At 43.8% G+C, this 23,497-nt stretch overlaps 1 protein-coding gene and 1 long non-coding RNA gene across 5 annotated transcripts in view; one reads left to right on the top strand and one right to left on the bottom strand.

Moving 5' to 3' along the window:
* The window catches only part of LOC309611591, a 249,290-nt gene that overhangs the window by 34,189 nt on the left and 191,604 nt on the right, over positions 1–23,497 (top strand). The window lies entirely within an intron of this gene.
* Positions 1–23,497, bottom strand: part of AFF3 (ALF transcription elongation factor 3) — a 561,375-nt gene that overhangs the window by 469,033 nt on the left and 68,845 nt on the right. For 3 of the 4 annotated variants that reach the window (XM_082356114.1, XM_082356115.1, XM_082356116.1), the window contains exon 3: positions 967–1,087. In XM_082356114.1, the coding sequence (XP_082212240.1) occupies positions 967–1,087 (121 nt within the window). Of the gene's footprint in view, positions 1–966; positions 1,088–3,386; positions 3,462–23,497 lie in introns of all 4 variants that reach the window. The other variant, XM_082356113.1, reaches the window with a different exon arrangement.

Below are 23,497 nucleotides of genomic sequence, written 5' to 3'. Positions count from 1 at the left end.
TGATGGAGAGGCGCCTTTACTGCTAGAAGAGCCAGGGTTGCCATATTCAGAATGAGAGCTCAGAGATTCCATCAAAATGGTCAGCGTCTCTGAAGACGTCTGTCAACACTCTGTATCTCACTAGGACTGGACTGCAGCTAATGGCCTCAGAGGGCATGAATGAAGCATCTCTCCTTGGTACTGTGCCACAGCCAAGGAAATCAGGAAATTTACGATTGCAACTTCACAACCTGGTCTGGATTAAGTCTTTCCAAGACTAGATTTTCTTTTCCTTTTTCTTTTTCATCCCACTGCAAGCTTTCCTTGAAAATTCAGATTTGCCTCAAATTATTTTGCTTCCAATTTCTAAATATAGAATTATTCTTGTTAGAAACCCAGAGGGACGGGCAAAAGAAATCAGAGAGAAGCTTACAGTGAGTGTGGGGTTCAGTCTGCAGGAAGCCCTCCGCCTGAACCACCCCCAGTTCCAAGCAGCCTGAAATAGGAATGAAATCTGGGGAGCTACTTCATTTTGCAAGCAAAGTTATATTTCTGGCCTTTGGTATAAATGAGAAACAATCCAACATTTCCTTTCTTATGAGCCCTATCAAGTACCCTGCTCCTAGCATGATCTGTGTGTGACAAATACGTAACCCAACCTCTTTTTAGTGGTTGTTTCCTAATAGCTTAGAAAACACAACAAATGGCATTGACTTTGCAAACTCAATGTTTGCAAAGATGCAGAGATGAAGTCAATTATTGATAAAAGTCATAGCACCCAGCTCTCCATCTTAAACAAAAGTTATATTTCATTGAGGGACTAGCCAGTAAAGACATGTGAAAGAGGCACCAAAATTTGTGGGAGAAGACCCCATCCTTAGGGGCTGAGCTGTCTGAAGTTTGGTTGGCCAATTCCCGTAGTCAAGACTGCCGTCGGGGTTAGAGGGAGGGATGAGGGGTGGAGATGAACAAGTGAAAACCATCTACCTTGTAGGGTTCACTAAAGAGGGAGTAACTTGAATTAAACGCGCCATCATCCTGCTGAGTTTCCTGATTTCTTCTTTCTCGTTCTTTCCTCCGTAACACGTTTCTATCTGGTTCATAGACACTGCATCAGGGAGAAAGAAGAGAGAACAACCACACACGAAAAAGTTAAAGGTAGTGCTCAATACAACATTCACCTGAATGCAGAGGTCTGATTCACGGGCAAATGGCAATGGTAACGGGAACATGGATCAGATGAAAGCCAGTCTAATCAAGCAGTATGGCTCGGGTGTCTGAGAATTCCATTCTTCGGGAGGAAAAAAAAGTCCTTAGGACAAGCTGCAAACAGTACTAGACCTCTCTGCCTGATGTGTGAAAGAGGAAATATCTAAGCAACTTTGACAGGAGAAGACTGAAAATAGTCTTCAAGCAGAAGGTAATTACAGAGATGTGTAAATAGAAATTATGAGCGTATTTCCTCTTATGACATGGCCCCAGAGTGTTATATGGAAATGCTCCTTCTCTTTTTTCTTTCTTTTTTTTTTTTTTTTGCATGGCTGTGTTTCTGTAGTGATTCTTTCATTAACTAGGTCCCAAAAGAGCTGTTAAAACTCCATGCTGCAGTGGTTTTCACGGTTATGAGCCTCCTTCTGATTTCTGCTAATCAGTCAAGTCGTCAAACTCCTACTGAATCCATCCTTCCTTCTGATATATTTCACATGATCCCTCTTCCTCACTATGAAAAATTTGCTAAGAGGAAGGGGGGTAGGCAACGAGAGGGAGGACGGAAATTGAAACATGGTATGCCATCAAGGAACTCAGCCTTTTTGTGCCAGAAAATTAATATCCATTCTCCCAAGATATAACGACAAAGTGACCAGAAACCAGATAACTAGAAGGACTTGAGGAAAAAACAGTGTTCCTTTCTCCTAGTAAGGAAAAAACAAAAAGGCTAATTCAACTAATAATAAGGAAGTTACTTAAGGGACAGAAGGAGATAGACTTGTCTTTTCAGCTCAGTAGACAGAGAAATCCGGCCCCAGTGTAGACAACGGAACTAACACTACCCCTTGTAAGGAACTGCCATGTCCTCCAAATGAGCACCGTGTGCATTTCAAGCAGACGCATTTAGTTTAAGCGAGCTTGTCATCGCTTTGCTTAGAGCTCAAGCTTGATCTAGTGGGCAGAGGCTGGAGCTGGGAGCCAGGACAGCCACGTCCTGACCGTGGTCCTGCCATAACCAGTGATATGATGACAAAAACGCCATGCAATCTCTCTGCAGCCCAATGTCTTCATGGTGTTGTCACAAGGTTTAAATGCAAAGGAAATGTACAAAAGGGCTTTGGCATAGCTTCAGGTGCCCCAAATCCAATGTACTGCTATTAAATGTTGTTGATAAGGAGAGAATCTGCAGGTTCAAAGAAACTTGAAAAATAGTGAGGTTTGGGGTTTTGTTTTGTTATGTTTCAGCTAAATTGCTATCTCGAGTAAAAGAGCATACTTGTGTCATGTTGCTGTAGAGGACGCAAATAAAATGATCATAAAATAAATATTGCGTATCTTCCTAGCTCTGCCCGCGTGGCCAGCGTATATTTTAAATTCACTGTCTAAGGGGTGATGCTAAACATGCTTCTGGCAAGACTCTGAGAGCACCTAAGGCATTTCATTTAAATTTCAGATCAGGGAAGGTTAAAATACCCAGAACATGTAGCCTATTAGCATTTTAATTCAGCCTTAGGACATTACCCAAAGTTATTCGATTTGGGAGTCCAAGCAGTGACCTTCATGTAAAGGGAGGCTGCAGCCCCAGCCTCCCAACGGCGAGGCTCACCGCTCCAACCCCACAGTCACTGGAAACTCTCCAGGGTGGCCGTGGTGACAGTGACTGGCATAAGGGAGGCACGAGATGGGAATGACACTCAATCACAGAGCCAGGCTTCAGATTCAAAGGACAGGGCACAACTGTCCTGCCCTGCTTGCAGACATCTGCAATATGAAACCCCAGCTTTCGTGAACATTCCATGGATTTCAAATGGAGACTGTTCTGAGGATACACAACTCATGCTGTGGATGGGCATGAAGTGGGCTGTAGCCAAGAGAGGCACTGCAGGTTTTCTATGAACTGGTTAATTTCTGGACCAAAACCAGCAATTGCAATCAGAAAAACAAGCTTGCATTGCATGCATCGTACTTCTCCTCCTCTCCGATAGGTACAGCACCTACTGTACCTATCGTGAAGCACCTACTGTGTGCATCTCCATGCACAGAGGCTCCACAGACATGCTTGCTGTCCTCAGCCAGGTCAAGCCAACCAAACGCACAAGACTGGTGTGATGCACGAAGTGGCCTGATGTAACATGGAGCAGGTGGTCATTTAGGATGATTTCCAGGCTTCTGAGAAGCCCCCATACCCAATATAATACCTCCTGCATCTGCTGGCTGACGACTGAAATTCCACAACTAGAGAGTCACTCCTCTGGTTTAAGATGTCTTCACCCCTGTAAGAAACGTAGACACCACAAGAAGGGAAAACACTTTACACCTGATCAGCCCTCAGCACCTTACTGCGCACGAGTTTGTCAGCTTTTTCCCAAAGGCCAGGGAGAAAGGGCACAAGGCATCAGGGTCCAAAGGGCACGGGACATGTGAAGAAAAGGTCAGGAACAATGCAGAGTGTAGCAATGAAGATACATTTCGAAACCCTACCTACTTTGCAACGTGACTTGGATGTTTAAGACAGAGGCATTAGGATACAAACCCAAATCAATGAGGCAGGTAGCCGACTCACTGCATTTCCAAGGTCAAGGATCACTTCCAAATATGGAGAAGACGGAGGTGAGGGGGAAGCACTCCTTAAGTAAACCTGCCTCATCTCCCAACTCCTTTAAGCTGGAAGATAACCAAAAGCGCTCCCAGATGCAGACCACCGCTGGGTAAAGTTCTCTAATGAGGTCCCGCTGGCACGCCCAGCCTATGGCCTCTGATACGAGGAGGACTGAACACCCTCAGGACCACCTCCACATGAGCTACTAACAGAAATGCACTGGCCACCTCTCATGGGACTGCCACGATGCCTGTGCCAGGCCGTGCCCTCCACACCATCAGCTGAAACCGGAATTACCGAAGATGACAACCGTCCCCCTTCTCCAGAGGAGGGCAAAGGAAACCCTGCACAAGAGGCAAGACTTCTTGACTGCCTTTCCTCGGGTTTCTCAGCTCTGCACCTCCTAACAGGAACCCACCCACTCCTTATCCTGAACTAGAGCCACAACCCCCTCCTGTCATGTCAGGCCCAGGAAGCTAAAATGTCACCTGCACAAAGCAAATGTCACTGGAAGAGAAAGCCTGGACTTGCCAGCCCTCATCTCTCCCTAAGCGTCTGAACTTTTACCTCTTCTGACTCATAAAGACAGTACCTTCTCGACAGCGAGTCTGCCGTTCCACTGATCACAAGTGAGGTCTGGGCAGGTTGTCACAATCCTGGAGCACGCCTACACCATTAAAACTCAGCCCTCTTCCCTCTTCTGCCATCCCAGCAATATGAGCGCCAGGCCATTTGCTCTACAAGCAAAGGAACCTTCTCCCTGATGTGCTGCAAAGTCAGGTCAGCTTCCCTGGGGATGGTTGTAGCAGAGAATTCCAATTCCTGGCATGCTAATACATCCATTAAACTCAGTAAGAGCCTCGTGTTATGAGTTATGTTCCTTTGTTACTAGCAGACGGTAAAATCTCTATCGTCTGTGAGGTGGTTCCTTCTTGCTGTGACAATTACAAGAATCACACTCTTCAGATGGATGTCACCAAATGTATTCATTTGTTTTGCATGAAAGTAGAGGCAGCCAACTGCTACGAGACTATTTATTATTTATTGCAGATGTATAGCATTCCCAGAAAATGTGATTCCACATTCTGAAACCGGGGATTCTGCCGTTTGGTAAAAAAGAAACAAATGGACTCTCGCCCACTGCAGGCGCCCTGGCCATTTTACGCGGGAAAGCTGAGCTGTGAGCAGCTTTTTTTTTTTCTCTCAAAGGTGGGACAGACACTTCCTCCCCCTGTCACAACGACAGTGCGGCCCGATGGGACTGGTCAGAACCGTTCCTGTGAACGAGTCTGGCGCTGGGGGAAGGGGGCACAGCAGTGCTTCAATGTTAAGATGTGTAAAAAAGACAAAAAAAGAACTCAAATTTTTTTAAAGTGGGAGAAAAACATCCAAGCACTTTAACTCCACTGCACCAGGTGAACTGATACAGCTCAGAAGTTTTCCTTTACACCAACTGTCAACGCCGGAATTTTGTATTCTGTTTTGTAAGGATTTAATAAGAGTCATAAAAACTAAAAAAAAAAAAAAAAAGAAAGAAAGAAAGAAAAGAAAATGAGGCGCCTTCCCTGACCCCCTGCCCCCCTCGGGCTGTTGCTCTTTATGAGACACAGATTTCTGCAGAGCTGCTCTCTCTGCAATGCCGGGTTCTCCGAAACCCATGTGATCTGCGTTCACGGCAAGGTCCCCCCCTCCTCGCGGGGCCTCCACGGACACTCCTCACTGCCCAGCCCCCCGCACGGCCAACGCCACCTCCACGAGCTCTCTCCCCAGGCTGTGGGGCTGCGAGCTTGTTTCCCTCCTGCCTCTCGGGCTACTCCCGAGCGTGCCTGCCTGTTTCTCTTCCTGCGCCGCTCCTGCAAAACGTGCTGTCACTCCAGGCTCCAGGCCTGGCCTCTTCCTGGGTGACACTGTGCATTCCTTGCCTGCGGGTGCCGTTTTCATGTTGATGACGCGTGAAGTATTTTGTAGGGCAGTGGCCAAAGCCAACTATGCTGGTTAAGGAGGAAAAGATATCCAAATATGATACTATCATCATTTCCAAAATCACATGATAACAGCATGGAACTAAATAACAGTAATACCTTTGAGCCTCAAGTCTTCTCCCTTCCACTGAGCTCAAAACATTTCACATATATGTCTCTTCGTTATCCTTACAATGTCCCTTGAAGAAAGACAAAGCTGGTAGATACTCCTAGGTTAACTTTTTTAAAGATCGAGGAACTTAGGATAAGAGTTTGATCATCAAAACAATGTCGTGAAGAAGACATCATGTGGAAGGAACAGCAATGTCCAAAGTACTTTCTTCAGGTCTATCCAGGAGACAGGACCTACCTAAGAGCCAAGAAGTGGCCACACTTCCCAAACCCTGGTGTCTACAAGCCCAGTGTCCATCAGTTGTGAATGTGAGCCACAGCAAAGCTAAGCAGAGCGAGCGAAACAAAGGGAAGTCCTCTCTCCTTCAGACAGAAGTAAAAGAAGAATTCTGGAACAAAGGCTGGGCTGTTATTTTTATACTCCCAAAACAACGAAAAACAAAAATCAGTCTCTTTCCACAGCACCCATACGAAAAGGATATCCACGTACTACAGAATAGAGGAATGGAGGACGGGTGAGTGAATAAAGAAATTACAGATTCTATAGAGTAAGCCTGCTAGGGCTGACAGTGTCATCACTTTCACCGGATCCGACCCAGGCATCAGCCAACTCCAATCCGTGCCCCAGCTGCCCTCCTGGAGGGAAGGCACTGGAGGTGGCACAGCGGCCTCTGCAACTGAGCCCCAGATCTGACCCAGCAGACCCACTGGCCAGAGAGAGACTCTGCCGTCCCCCATCCTGCACTGAATCACGTGCAGCCCGTTCAAATCTGACCACTCACTTCAAACAAACTGCATTTCCCATGACAAAGGCTTTCAGCCAAGGGTATATGTGGTTCATTGCACCCCTTGACTGGAATCATCAAAGTGTTTCATCCTTAAAAAAACAAACCAAAAACAAACAAACAAAAAAAACCCCCATTATTCTACCTACTGGTGTATCTCCAGGGTTGGGATCTAGGAAACGAGTGAATTCAAGGAGAAGAGAATGAGATGAACCTATTTACGGGGCAGGAATAGAGACGGAGATGCAGAGAATGGACGTGTGGACACAGCGGGGGAAGGGGAGGGTGGGATGAATTGGGAGGTTAGGATTGACATAAATACACTACCATGTGTAAAATAGCTAGCTAGTGGGAACCTGCTGTACAGCACAGGGAGCTCAGCTCTGTGCTCCGTGGTGACCTAGATGGGTGGGATTGGGGGGGAGGTCCAAGAGGGAGGGGACATATGTATACATATAGCTGACTCACTTCACTGTACAGCAGAAACTAACACAACATTGTAAAACAACTATACTCCAATAAAAAAAAAAAAAGAGAATGAGAAACCTTTCACCTATCTTTTGGATAAAGTTATCATGTTCTCCATGTTTAAAAAATACTGTCTTCCTCAAATAGCAGAACTACAATTCACTTTAGTCCAAAAGCATTTCTGAATGCCTCCCGAATGCCCTTGTGTCAGATACTGGGAAGATCGTTAGGGCTGCAACCAGCCTATCCTGCTGCTGAGAAGCTAACAGTCTAGGGGACCAGGGCGAGGAGAGGAAGGGGCCCTTCTAAGCAGAGAATGTTAACATCCTGTGGTCCGGCATGCAGAAGGAGCCAGGATTACGTCCTGCAAGAGAGCTCCTTTGAGCTGGGTCTTGAGAAAGGGGCAGGTGGAGGAGAGGGAAGGGAAGAGGGAGGACTCAGAAGCACAAGATGCACAAATTACTATTAAGTGGCCTTTGAGAGTATTTGGAGGAGGTGACCTTTGCCCTCACCACACCACCTTACTTCTTTAGCCACTTGGAGTTCCACATTCAAAGCTTCATTTCTTCGGTTTGCTCCACTGCTAAACTACCTCGCCCTAAATAAGTTTACCTGATCCCTTCCTGACAGCAGGCTCGGCTGGGAGTGCATAAGTGAAGGATGGACGCAGGGGAGAATGAAAGGAGACTCCCACACTCGCTCGTCCTTTCCTTGCAGTTTGCATCAGGGCGGGCCGCAATCAGCTGGACCACAGAGGAGACAATCTGCTGACAGTCCTGGGATGGATGCCGTGCTCACCCGCCCCCGGAGTGAGGGCTGAGGTCACAAGGGCCAACGGGAAGAAGAGGAGGCACCCAACGAAGAGGGGAAGAATGTCCCACAGACACAGACACGCTCCTGCTCTTCCGAGCGGTAACATCAGCAACTGTGCATCATTAAGGAAACGTGATCACGCGCTCCAAAATGACGACAACTGCTTTAGATTTAACGGGTCAAGCTAATTAACGTCTCCTGTTATTTATGAAGCAAATACTGAAAGATCAGTGATCCTTCCTTAAATTGGGGAAAAGCAAGGCGGTTGAAGTTTACTCGCAAATTCCTTCCTTGGTCTGCAGTCAGAGCCAGTGGACTGAAGGGCAGAAGGGCGGTCAGGGAGGGAGCGGGTGATAGAGGCAAGTCAGGCTGAGAGGACGGGGCTGGAGACAGAGACTGGGGAGGAAGCAAGGACGCTCCTAACTGGGGTCCATCAAGCCCCCGAGCTGTGGTAGCTATGGTGCTGGTGATGATGGTGGTGATGGTGGTGATGGTGACGGTGGTGCTGGTGATTGATGGTGATGGTGGTGGCAGTGATGATGACGGTGGTGACGATGGTGACTGTGGTCGTGGTGGCGGTGGTGGTGGTGGTGAGGCTGGTGGTTAAAGACCTGCTGGGGAGTGAGGACTGGCCAACAGCACATATGACGAACCCTTACATCCTAAAGAACATTACTAGGACCCTGCTCACTTACACCAGGCTTTTCGCTTTGAGTCACCGAATTCCAGTTCCCATGCCTGTTCACTCGGTTTTCCCCCAACAGCTTTATGCCTCTGGCTCACCACGAGCTTTGGAAGCATCGCCCCCTTGATTACTTCCACCATCTTGAAAAGGTCAGCCCAACCTTACTCGTTTGTCTCTGACCGCAAAGGCTGTCGCAATCTTAATTCAATCTTGAAACTCAGAGCATTTACAGATCTCTGCCTTAGGGCTGCCGATCTGTTCTACAAGAATGGGAACAGAATTGAGGCTGGTTTGTGCCATAATCACTTCTCCTGTACCACAGCTTTTGTGAAACTAGGAAATTGAAGGGAGTCATAAAGTAACAGACGCCCACAGAAAAATTTAGCCGGTAAATATTCCAATGAAAACTAGCCTTTTTGGATGATCTATACCATCATCTCAGACCCATCAGGCCCATATTAAATTTTGCTAATACCAATTTCCCTTTATTACTATATGCAGCCACTGTACGAAGGACTTCACGTGCATTATTTCATTTAAGAGTCTTTAAAACCCCAAGAGAAATTTCCCCGTCCACCCACGAAGAAACGAGAGGCTCTGAGGTTAACTAACTTGTCCAATGCCCACAGCCAGTGAGAGACAATGCCTGGGTCTGAAGCCAGGCAGTCTGGCACCGGAGACTGAATTCTTCAACTCTGCTGGCCTGGACCCCTGGGGAACCTGCTCACTGACGGGCCTTGACAAATGGTACCCCCATCCTTTGTTTGTAAATGCCAGGCAGAAGGGTGTTAATTTTCAGATCGTGACAATTTCAGTTCATTCTTCCAAGGTCTGCTAAGCCTCCTTGGTGGATATACATGAACCTTAACAATTCTTCTAAAGCCTATAAAATAGAACTGGGATAAGCAATTCAAATGAGTCAGCACTAGCAATTAACTAATACTCCAGTCGCTGAATTCTGTTCAGTGAGCTCCTTCAGAATTATGGAATACCACGGTAAGTGCATTTTATAATGGAACTAGCAGAGCCAGGCCACTTCTGCAGTATGGGCCTGGACACTTTACTGTTTCTTGACTATTTACTGAAGCCCAAATCTATTTCTAATTCAGTGGAAATGATGACGGCTCCAAATCTCTCTCGTAAACATGCTCCAGTGAGTTTTTAGAGAGATGACAGATAAATGACAGCTTTGCATTGCCAAGGGTTAAATGCTTTTCCTGAGGGATCCTAAGTCTTGGTGCCTTGAGAACAAGTGTCAGGTTCTAATGGAATTGTTCCGTGATAAACCGCCAGGCTGTATGACAAGCAGCTTTCAAAGAGGCTCGCCATATAGTATCAACAGCCGAAGTTAATTTGAGTTTCTTAACAGGACCTCTTTGCTTTACAATATAAAAGTGCCTTGGGATGAAGCAATTACCCTGATTTACCATCTTCTCCTTGGTAGAATATAAAGACACAGCAGAGCCTCACAAAAGCAGTAACATGACCAAATGAGACCCACCTGCGAAGTCCCTACTATGCTATTCCAAAGAGCCCACTTGCAGCCCGCAGCACAGAGCCGGCACCCATCACTGGCGTCCAGGGTGAGAAGGACGCCTACTCCCAGGGCTTTTCATGGTAGAGCCAATAAATTACTTTTCCTCCACTAAATGCTCAGTTAAATTTCATTTTCACTTTACCACGTCAGTTGCTAAACTTCAGCTCCTAGGATTCTAAAGCCGTACACAGGATGGGTCCAATTTTCCAGCGTGCCTATGTTGTAACCAGGATGCTCTCCCAAAGCACCCCTGCGCGGCCCCTCAGGGTCATGCGCGTGGTGCCCACGTCGGGGGGCAGAAGGGTGGCCGAGTCCCCTCGTATAACTTCCTGACGTTTCCGATGGGTCAGGCTCCTCGACGAGGAAAGCCCTGCGACCCCAAACACCAGCCATGAACTCATGGCTCCGGCTCTTCCTGAGCCCGACTCCTCGACTTCGTTTCCTCCCAGAACCATGACCGAGATACGGACTGACCTGCTGAAGGGGAATCTCCGAAGGCAGGTAAGAGTCAGCTTGGGCTCCTTAGGTACAAAAAGGAGCCCCAGGCTAGGATGAAAGCAAAGAGAGCTCCCCTTACGGAGAGGGTGTTAAAGGGACAGGCACGGCCTCAAACACCTTCCCACGTCTGAGCAGACGGGCCAACCGTGAGGACCTTCCATGTGGACAACACAGGTAGAAACTACCAAAACGGACTCAACCTTCATCTGGGAGGGAAGGAGGCCCTGCTTTGAAGATGAGAATGGCTTCTTTTGGTACAAGGCACTTTATCCAGCTCGGCCAGAAGTCTCGGTGGGCAAAGCATGCAGGAAAGAGGGAAATAAGACAGAAGTGATCCTCAGGACTGAAAGGGAATGCAGACTCCCCCCCGAGGATGGCGCCTCCATGGTCCCCAGGGAAGCAGGGCTGGAGTGTGAGGCCCAGGGCTCCCTTCCTCGGTCACAGAGAAACAGAAGCCCCCAGGCAGAGGCCCCCTCAACGTCCTGTCCTCCGCCCGCCTCACCTGGACCCCGGGCCTCCCCTTCTCCTCCCTCAGGGCCAATCCTTCCTCCTCGCCACGAGGACCCGCCCCCTGGGCTCTGAAGCCCCTTCCGTTTACTCCCCACCTTCCATCCACCCTCCACCTCCCCACAGATGCGCTTCCCCCTATTTGGTCACCATCTGGGTCTCCACTGGCTTTTTCTCCACAGCAAATAAACCCCTTCAAGTCCGTCAGCTTTAAAAAAGAAAAAAGGAAGGAAAGAAAATGAGGCGCCTTCCCTGACCCCCTGCCCCCCTCGGGCTGTTGCTCTTTATGAGACACAGATTTCTGCAGAGCTGCTCTCTCTGCAATGCCGGGTTCTCCGAAACCCATGTGATCTGCGTTCACAGCAAGGTCCCCCCCTCCTCGCGGGGCCTCCACGGACACTCCTCACTGCCCAGCCCCCCGCACGGCCAACGCCACCTCCACGAGCTCTCTCCCCAGGCTGTGGGGCTGCGAGCTTGTTTCCCTCCTGCCTCTCGGGCTACTCCCGAGCGTGCCTGCCTGTTTCTCTTCCTGCGCCGCTCCTGCAAAACGTGCTGTCACTCCAGGCTCCAGGCCTGGCCTCTTCCTGGGTGATGTCGTGCATTCCTTGCCTGCGGGTGCCATTTTCACGCTGATGACGCGTGCAAGGCTCCAAGGGGCACCCACGTCTCTCTTCTCCGCTCCAGACCCAACCATCCAACCATCCACATGGTCTCCCCAAGTCAGGTTTCCCACAGACACACAGAGTCGGTCTCCCGAGCGCACCTCCACCTCCCACCCCGGCCTCGGCCTCCATTCTGTTTGCCCACATCAGCACCACTAGCCACCTCGTTGCTCGGGCCAGAAAGGCGGGAATCAGCTTGTCTCCATCGTTTCCCATGCCACGGCCCCTCATCTCCAATCGGTCCCCAGCACTGTCAATGTCTCTCAGATTGGTCCAGCTCTCTCCTCCACCGCCCGCTCCTCAGTCCAGGCCGCCCTGGGCTCTCTCCAGACCCTGGCAGTGCCTCCCAAAAGGTCCCCCAGCTGTTCTTCCTGCCCCAGTCCAACGGCTCCTCCAGAGTCAAGCCAGAGTGGGGTTTCTGAAACAGAGATTTGATCATGTCACCGCTCGGGTCCCACCCTGCCCTTGGACAGAATCCAACTCTGGCATCCACAGCCTGGCAGGACCCGGCCCCTGTTCTCTCCCCACTGTCAGCCCTCAATTCCCCCAATCTCTGAGCCCAGGTGTGTGCTATTCTCTGTGCCTTCAGCACCTCTGCTCTCCACCTGGCCCCCTCCTCCCGACCCCTGGAGGTCTCAGCTTAGCGGGGTTTCCCTCTCAGAAACATTCCCTGACGCCCCCAACAGACCCAGGGGGCCCTTCATAACTCCTACAAAGAAACCTACGGTCTCCTCCACATCACATTTCTTGTACTAATCATCTGAATCCTCCACTAAATGGTTAGTTCCACAAGCAGAGGGCCTATGTGTACTTTCTGTATTTCCAGCACCTAGAATACTGCCTAGCACAGAGGTGGCAATGAGCACAATGCTTTAAAAACAGATGCTCAGTGGTTGTTTAATCTTCTTTCTCCTTCCTTATCAAAATGTGGCCGATACATATTCCACGATTTGAACAAACAGAATGAAAATCCACTCAGATCCTGGATCCTAAAATATTCTTTATGGTTGTAGAATACAATAATGAGAATCATAATAATGCCAATATTGGGCAACTGTCTGGTGCTGGAGAGTTTATAAAGAAAGTTGTATTTGTTTTCATATTTATCCCTCTCTACAAACCTGTTATGTACCCCTTATTTATGCAAAACACAACATTTTAGTAAATGAATATATATAATGAAATAAAATCTGTGTGTCATGAACAGATCCTATGCTCATTTTACAGATAAAGACCCTTCTTCAACGAAAAAGTAGGACTTAGAAAATTGAAACGTTATTCTAAACAATAACTGTTAGAATCAAAATTCTAAGTTCTGCATAAGTTCTGAATATTAAAGACAATTTAAGTTTTAAAAATAATATATTTTCATTCAAAAAATGTTCCGTTAATGCTCACTATATACAAAGTGCCAGCTAGTCTGTGGCCCACACCTTGACACAGACTCCTGAGGACGTTTCTCCATCTTCCCAGGGTGAAAATTCTGTAGTCTATTACGCTTGACTTAGAGGAAGATGTTGAGAATTATGAATTATTTGAACTCTACATTTCTATAATTCATTCTGTGCTAGTGACACTAAAGATGATTGATTCTAAATATCCATATAACACAGTGTCAGAAAACCAAGGGGTCCTCCCATGGCTGCTGTATCACTTACACGTTTCCCCATTCCAACTAGACATGCAATCTATCATAAAACTATTTTATTTGATTCCCTAGAACTTTCAGAATATTATATATTACGGGGCTGCTTACACATGATAACTCTCACAATTCTTTAAGAAACGCTTCAAAGAGGACACTCACTAAGTCTGTTCTGACAACACGTTTGCTTCATGTCCTCTTAAACGTCACGTCCTCCTCCTCCTCTGCTTTCCTCTTCCCTCAGCTCTTGCTCTTTCTGTCTCTTTTTATGTTTCCCACATATGCCCGTACACAACAGAGGAAGCCCAATGTCACCGGTAACGTAAGTAGCTCTGTGATATTAGGATAAATTTATGAATGTCCGCACCCCTCAGAATTAGCTGAGAACAAAGCCTGGCTCACGGGAGACATTCAATGACCATTTGTTGCACGAATAGAGGAACAGATGGATGCATGAATCACCAACTTTCTTCTTCACTAACCCCACCTTCACTGAAGCCGAGGAGGAAAAGCAATACTGGGAGTGGATTTGTCTGGTCTTCCCGGGACGGTAAAGCGCGTGCTTGTACACACAAATGCCTTTCAGGTACATCCTGAAAGCAGCAGCCTCAAGGCGCTGATGAAGCTAGGCTTTACCACATAATTTTTTCTTTAAGATTTGCACAGAGAGACATGAAGTGTCATGATGTCCTTTTGCAATGAAAAATCTACATGCATTTATAGAAGATGCTGTAACATCTCAGCGGGAAACATCCTAGAAAATTACTGAACTTGAAGCTTTCTTAAATAAGAAGAAAATGACTCAGAGTTGGCTTGGAATTATAGAAAAGACATAGCAAAGCCTCCCGTTAGACAAGACTATCTCCTCCCACTGGGCCCATAACTTCCAAGGACTCTCCTCTACATTCAAAGGCATCACCACTGGGCCAGGAGGGAGAAGACCCAGGGGCGGTAGTTGGGAGCTAATCCGAGCTGCAGGCCTTCAGCTCAGGCACGGTAAACAAAACCAATCCGCACACTGATCAGTAAGACGTGAACGGGGTGTTTGGAAATGTGAACGTGTTCTGCCAACGTGAAGTACCACGAATAGCTGGATGGAAGGTGATTAAAACACCCATAATGCAGAAAGAAATACCACCCCTCATCCATCTCAGGTAGGTGGCCTGAGCAGGCCGTCACTAAATGCTGACTTTGACCCAGGCATCTCCTACTTAGGAATATACTATTCATATTTAGGATATCACCGCAAAACAAATTATTAATTACAAAACAAATACAAATTTAAAACCAGTGGAATATCATTCCTAGGAGACTGGTTAACCAATTACAGTACTTCATACAATGGAAGAGTATGTAGCTACCGGATAGTGTGGATCTAAATGTACAGACATGGAAAACATCCAAGACATATAAAGTGAAAAGAATAAGTTGTAGAGGGAAGGATGATATAATCTCTTTGACATAAAATAACGTGCGTGTGTTTATGGATACATAAAAATGTTTAAATAGTTATCTCTGAGATGAATGATGGAGTGGTGAGGATGGGAAAGAATTTATACTCTTCTGTCTTTCTTGGATATTTTATAGCCACATATTACTTTTTGAATAAAAAGCATTATACTTTAGAAATATTAACAGTTTTAATTTGTTCTTCCCCTTCTGAAGTATCTATAAACATGCAAAATGTAAAATTAAGGCAATGATTAGTAAGTCACGTGCTACACTATACCAGGATCCTGGCTCTCCCTACCAGGCCAGGCCTATTTTCTCCACTCTCATTTTTTTCCTACCTACCCCCTCCCCAAGGATGAACTAAACCAACTCTCCACACCTCAGCTACAGACTTTAATCCAACCCAACTCTACATCGAGCAGGAACTTTCTGAATCTCTCAGTATTTCCCCTGTATTTAGGCATGCCAGGGGAAAAAAAAAAAAAAATCACTGTATTCACCCAGAGAGCATCTAATTTCTCACTGCACCTGCTCCAGTATCATCTGGGCCTCAGACAAATTACCTGCATGATTCCCAAGGATAATTCAGAAGACACCAGGTCATCTGATAGCAGCTCTGGGAACTTCCCTTTAGGAACTCAACTTGTCTGCTTCTTCCAAGACATACAGAACCTCAAGACTATGAACCCAGTGCAGGGGCATCTGGGACTTTGGATTTACAGTGGGATAACAATTTACATCAAAAAGGGTTTGTTGAACTGCCAACATCCCCCAGGAACTCTGAACCTTACTCTCCTGCCTACAGATTTATTAACTGTCCATTGCCCCCCAACTCTCTCCTACCTTATAATTTCCCCAGTACTCTTTCCAGTTTTTGTGTGAAACTGTCTCCTTATCTTTCATCTAATCAAATTTTGTTTGCTATTTGAGAAATATTATTTATGATATTAATTTTTCAAGTTAGAATTTTAGATAAAAATGAATGTTTCTTCAGATTATGTGCGTTTCCTTTGTTTCCAATATTTATGTTTCAAGCAGTTTGTCTCTGACTAGTTTTTACAAGTCTTATAGAGCAACAAAATTATCATCGATAAATGCAACACCATCTCTTAATATTAATATTAGACATATCACATTTTCTTAAACATTAAAGGCTGTGACTAATCGCATCTCTAACAGCATCTATAAAAATATTGGTAATTCTGCAAATCCAATGTGCCATTTCCTAGCCATGTCAATTATTTACCAGGCATATTAAATTCACAAAAGAAAAGATAAATATGTGAAAACTGCACATCTTCGCTAATAATTAAAGAAGTGCAAACTAAATCAAAGTGAAATCATTTTTTTAATGTACTCAATTGGAAAAGATTTTAAAAAACAAGTTGGAAAGATAATATTCCATCCCGGTAAGTGTTGGGTGACTGTGGTGTCCCCCACATGGCTGGAAACAATTGTGCATTTTGTAGTATATATTCAGAAACTTTAAAGAGAACTGTTTACCTTGCTAACCCCCTTCTAGGAATCTGGCCAAACAAAATTGTCAGAAATGCAGAGATACATGCAGATGAAATTTTCATCAGAGATTGTACATAACAGGGGGAACAAGAAGCAACCTTGTGAGCAATAATCAGAAAATAATGAAACTATTTTGTATGTTGTAGCCATTAAACTCATGTGTTTCAATAATATTTAATGACATAGGAAATGCTCATAATATAATATTAAATGAAAAACAGGATAAAAATTATATAAGCAATGTGATTAAAGTTTTGTTAAATTTATACATAAGCATATGTGTGTATGTGTGTGTGTGCGCATATACACGCACACATATATAAAAAATCTAAGAGAATACCAAGACATTAACACTGGTTATTTCTGAGAAACAGAAAAAATAAAATTTTCTTTTTCCTTTGCTTTTACTTAGTATGTTTGATGCTGTATATTAAATATGTTATTCTTCATACATATTAGGATGGGTATTCTCAAAAAAACCCAAAAATAACAAGTGTTGGCAAGGATATGGAAAAACTGGAACCCTGTACACACTGTTGGTGGGAATATAAAACGGTACAACTGCCATAGAAAAGAGTATGGCGCTTCCTCAAAAAATTAAAACTAGAATTACAATATGATCCAACAGTTCTACTTCTGGGTATATACCTATAAGATTTGAAAGACGGTCTCCAAGAGATATCTGTACATCCGTGTTCAGCAGCACTATTCACAACACTCAAGAGGTGGAAATAACCCAAACAGTGAGTTACTGGATAAACAAACTGTAGTCTATACATACAGTGGAATATTACTCAGCCTTAACAGGAAGGAAATTCTGACACGTGCTACAACATTATGGGCTGAACTGTGTCCCCCCAGAATTCACATATTGAAGCGTTATCCCCTAGTACCTCAGAATGTGACTGTGTTTGGAGATCAGGCCTTTAAAGAGGTGATTAAGTTAAAATGAGGTCATTAGAATGGGTCCTAATCCAATCTGACTGGTATCCTTATTATAGAAAGAGGAAATTTGGACACACAAAGGAGAAATCAGGAAGACCTGTACATGAAAAGACCACAGGAAAAGCTAGAAGAGCTTGTCTTCTGCAAGCCAAGGAGAGAGGCCTCAGAAGAAACCAAACCTGCAGACACTTTAACCTTGACTTCCAGCCTCCAGGACTGTGAGAAACTAAATTTCTGTCGTTTAAGCCCCTCAGTCCATGATACTTTGTCATGCAAACCTAGCAAACTAACACATACAACACGGATGGACCTTGAAGACATTATACTAAGGGAAATAAGCCAGATCTTGGTTTCTAACACCATTCTCCAATAAAGGAAACCAGGGCTTCCTGGAGAAACAGCTGATTCTCAGACTGAGGCATGAAATATACAAGACAGGTGTGAAGCAACGTGTAGTACCAGAAAGCAAGAAAAGTGCTCAAAACAATAACTACAACAACACAATGATGGGCATATGTCAAAAGGATACAGAAGTCAACTGAAAGGGTTTCCAACAGCCGAAGCTGGAGCAATTTCAGCAAAAAAATATAGTACTGGATTACAGCCCAAAGTATAAAAGAGATATCTGTGAGTCCATATTTATATAAACAAATAATTGAATGAATAAATAAATAAATCTCCCATGCAGAATGACTACAAATAATTTACGTAGCTACCCTACCTTTAGGGAGGTGACGCATAACTCTACACTCCTTAAGAACTACAGGTATACGCAACAACATAAATAAATCTCACAAACGTAATACTGAGTGAAAGCAGCAATACAGAGAAGATGTACTATATAATTCCACTATATAATTCACTTGTATGATGTACAAAAAACAAGTAAACTGTAGTGTTGGGAGTTCAAAATAATGGTTATCTCTGGGGAGAAAGGAAAAGATAATGACTAGAAAGATGCCCGAGAGCGATTTCTGATGCTCTGGAGACGTAGACGTTCTACTAAACTTAATCAACGGATCTACGCTCTGTCCATGATCTAATCAACTCAATGAACTGAACTTGAGCCCTATCTCATACTATGTGTGAAACCAAGTTCAGTTCAGAAAACAAACAAAAAACCTGAAATTGATGTTGATGAAATGTATGGATCAAGTTTAATTTTTTTTCATATGGTGATCCAAATGACCCAGCGCTATTAGTTGAAAGGACCATTATTTTCCCAATGCTCTGCAGTCCGTTCCTGGGTTCTCATTTCAATTTCATCTGTCCATCTGCCCACCCCTGTGCCAACAAAATATGTCTTAATTATTACAGCTTTACAATAAAATCTTACTATCCAGTAGAGTTAGTCCTACAATCTTTTTCTTCTTCAAGACTGTCTTGGTATATTAACCCTTTGTATTTTTCACACATATTTGGAATCGGCTTGCTCATTTCCACACAATTCCACACGCAATTGTTTGGGAGCTAGTTTGGGAATAAGTATGTATATCCTTGTATATGTCACGTCTGTTATTTCCTCCGTTGCCAAATATGGAAGCATAAAAATGGAGTTTCCTTGGGACTTCCCTGCTGGTACAGTGGTTAAGAATCCGCCTGCCAATGCAGGGGACACGGGTTCGATCCCTGGTCTAGGGAGATCCCACATGCCATGGAGCAACTAAGCCCATGAGTCATAACTACTGAGCCTGCGCTCTAGAGCCCGTGAGCCACAACTACTGAGCCCGTGTACCACAACTACTGAAGCCCACACGCCTAGAGCCTGTGCTCCGCAACAAGAGAAGCCACCGCCATGAGAAGCCCGCACACCGCAACGAAGACTAGCCCCCGCTCCCTGCAACTAGAGAAAGCCCGTGCGCAGCAACGAAGACCCAACGCAGCCCCCCCCAAAAAAAAGAAAAAGGAGTTTCCCTTCACCTGGGTCCCTGAGTGAGGTCAATGTCACCGAGAGCAGACACTCACACTGACACGTTATGAACATCTAGCATGAGCAAGAAATAAAACTTCATTATTAAAAAAATTTTTTTCCATGGCCCTAAAACTCCTCTTCTACGAGGAGAGGTTAGAAGAAAAAGATTTAAGATTAAATGGATTTATTTTAAACATCTGAGCTATGACAAGCTTACCGCATACACACTCACACACACAAATGTGGGCTACATGAATCGTCAAATCCATATGAAACATCTCAGTTACTTGCAACTCTCTAAAATTAACTCAAACCATTTACCAGATGGTAAATTCTGGAAATAAATTTAAAATATGCAAAAAAATACTATCTGACTTTTATATGAAACACAGAGTACCTAATTATAACTTCATATTTTAATTTTGAGAAGAAGAAACAATATAGAATTCTGTTTCTAATATCAGCTTTGAATGATAATCAATTCTGACTTGCAAAACGGTCTATGTTTTGTAAGCAACAGTATTTCCCACTTGCGATTTTTATTGGACAATAAAGGCCATATGGCTAAGAATTCGTCTGGATTAATAAAAAAAAAGATGCAAATTTTTATAACACAATGTGCCTCTAAAATTTTTTAAGAACCTCTACAACAGCTTTTTGTGTATCCCAAATTAAGATTTACTATATAATAAAATTATGTAGTAATAATATACAACCTTTATCTAGAGTCGTATGACTCTTCATTATTTATTCTTGCTACACTGCAGCACGTAAATCATGCAAGGGAATTCTCAAGATACGTATTATTTAGAGCACAGAATTATTTTGATTCAATTCTCAATAAGAAGTGAAGCAGTAACCTGTTACTTGAGACTAGCAAATCAATATCAAATGCTTGTCCTAAGACTGTTTATCACTCTAGTCATGCAAATAGCTTGAAAAACTGAAATATTCACATTGACAAAGGGACTGTTCTATTTGTTTTCCAAAAGCTTTCCGGTATGACTCTATACTTAGTTTTACGACCAAGAAAAAAAATCAATTTCCTTCTTCAACTTGTCAATCAGAAAACACATATAGAAACAATGATTTTATTAGAACACATAAAAGTACACTGAATAACAATGTAAGATGAAATGGAAATATAAAATGGCATTACATATAAAATATACACATATAAAATAGAATTAACATACACAGAAAACAAAAGAATTAACATACATATAAATATAGACTTAAATGCAAAAAAAAGAACTAAATACAGAAATTAAAGCTAAAGCGACAAAAATCAGTCCAACAGACTTACTCTCATCTTCAGTTTTCAAATACACCCTTCTCTTTTCAGTTCAGAATTCAAAACAATAAATAAATAAAATCATTAGAACAACTAGCTTTTCCCATTACCGTGAAAGTCCACTGAATCCTAATTTTCCTTTTTGTTTTTATCTGTGGACACTAAACTTTCCAGAGGGGTGATCATGCTGGCCCATTTATATCAGAGCATCAATGAAAAAAACATTTCTCTTTAAAACAAAGAGTCTGAGTGACTCTAAATTACACTTTACATGACAAAGAACCAAGAAATACAGGTGTCTGGCTTTTGATCTAGTGCCTACAAAGAATCCTAAAGAGGTATATATGGGCAACTAAGGTAGACAGCAACATAATATACTGATCTAATTATTACCCAAGTTCCCTCATTTCATCAAGGTCACTCAAGTTCACCATGCATGACGTATTAAATGTCACCCATACTAATTGCCTCATGTGATTTTTTTTTTTTAATTTTAATGGATGGTTATTGTCAAGTACCAAGGCCTGGCTCTAAAAAGTGAAGTCTGATCCAGGAAAGGAGTCAGTTCCTTCCTTGTCCCAGTGTCCATTCCCCGGGGGGATCACCACGTGCCCCACCTGGGCATCCTCAAGGTCACCAACAAGGCAGCACACTGTTCCAAGGCATCAAATCATGAGCAATACATGCCTCAGGGCCAACCATGGCTCTCTTCACTACGGCCAAGGTCAACTTCCTCTATTCAGCTTCCTCCATTCAAACTTTAGTCTTTGGGCACCCACGGAACCACATGCCTATACAAAGTGGAACCTGCTTTGAGGATGCACACGCCAAGAGCCACCCTTACACTTTATACCAACTCTGTCAAAACAATGATGCTTAAGAGGCATATTTCACCCAAGTATCAGCACCTACATCAAGCTATGCTAAAGAAATCCTCACTGAATTAGTCAACCTTCTTCAATCCAATGCTGCTGGTGTGCTAGGAGCCTCCAAGTATGAATGAATCACATTTCGTCAAAGCAGTAACCAGACATACCAATTATGAATGAAATGACTGCTGCAGAGGACGATGGCTCTTCAGTCAACTAAGGATGACCACCAAGTCCCGACAAATGAAGTGAACTAAGCACTTTTTTGGCCAGTCTCAGCCACAGAGCTTATGGGTCCATGTACCAGAAAATAAGGTGCAGCAGGAAGACCACAGCTTAGAGTCACAGGATCTGGGTTTTAGTTCCAGTGCTGCCTTTTCCTTTTCTTAAGTACTTGAAGAGCAAGACCTCCCTTTCTGAAAGAAATAAATGCCATTTGCAGCAACATGGATGGACCTAGAGATGATCATACTAAGTGAAGTAAGTCAGACAGAGAAAGACACATATCATAGGATATCACCTATATGTGGAATCTAAAATATGACACAGGTAAGCTTATCTACAAAACAGAAACAGAATCACAGACATAGAGAACAGACTTGTGGCTGCCAAGAGGGAGGGGAGTAAGGGAGGGATGGAGTGGGAGTTTGGGATTAGCAGGTACAAACTATTATATATAGGATGGATAAACCACAAGGTCCTACTGTATAGCACAGGGAACTCTATTCAATATCCCTGATAAACCATAATGGAAGAGTATATGAACAAGAATGTATATATATGTATAACTGAATCACTTTTCTGTACAGCAACAATTAACACAACATTGTAAATCAATTATACTTGAATAAAATCAATTTTTTATAAAAAGACCTCCCTTTCATCTATGTATCCTCAGTATCTAACAGTGCCCAGCATACGATGGGCCCCCAATGAGTGTTTGTTCAATGAAAGAACAAGAGAACATATCTTCTTTGTGTGATCTTAAACCCCTAATGTCCTTGGGCACAAGTTTCCAAATCTTTAAAAACAAGGACATCAAAACACCTGCAGGCCTTCTACATTGGACTGTCATGAGGCCAGGTGAACCAAGAGGTACAAAAGTAATCTGTTAACCATAAAGGTAAGTTGTGCAAAGGTGATGAAGTTTATATAGGTAAGTTCTAAGTAAAGAAGTGTTCTTGGAAGGGGTATGGTGGCAGCAGGGAGGGCACTTCAAGGAGGGAACAATTATGAATAAAAATAAAATGGCCTCCAAAAGCCCAGATTTCTCCTCTGTCCCTTGAAACACGTAATCCACCTCTTGGCTTGCAAAGACGTTCAACCTACCGAGAAAGACCGCTGATACGGTTCTAACCAAAACTGAAAGTGTGTGCCAGGCTCTGAGAAAATAAGGTGCTGAAGAAAACGTGCAAACTCTTTGCTGACGAGCGTCTCCCCTCATGAATTCCCCACTTAATACAGATGGTATCACCATCCTCATGATGCCCTAGGTTTGAAGTGCTTGCCGTTTACCTATCACATTCAGTTCCTTTTATTTAATAACCCTAGGATTGGCCCACACACGGCCGAGGTCATTATTATCTTACCGACTTTTTAAAAACTCAACTTCGTATCATTACAAATCCTTGAAGAAAAGAGGATTTTTCAGTACACCCGCTTTTGGGTTTTGGGATAACAGGTAAAGTATTTGGGGAAAAAAATCTTAGCCTATCTCGTAACATATTCAAAAATAAATCCCAACAGATTAAAGAATAATTTTTTAATGAAGCTATAAAACAAGAAGAAAATATAGGTAAATACTTAACTGATGTTGGAAGGGGCTGGCATTCTTCATCATTAAAGCAATGAAAGAAAAAAACACTTGACCATGTAAAAATTATACATTTATATACATCATAAAAGTCCCACAAAATTAAAAGACTGAAGATAAATTGGGGAAAGGATATAAAACATGTAAGAAAAGGGGTAATAGTATTATTACATATATACACAAAGAGATGTTAGAAATGAAGAAAATGGTTTTA

This window comes from Balaenoptera borealis (assembly GCF_965194805.1).
Source record: "Balaenoptera borealis genome assembly, chromosome: 15".
In the NCBI taxonomy this organism is placed as follows: Eukaryota; Metazoa; Chordata; class Mammalia; order Artiodactyla; family Balaenopteridae; genus Balaenoptera; species Balaenoptera borealis.
This window is presented reverse-complemented; position numbering and strand designations above follow the sequence as displayed.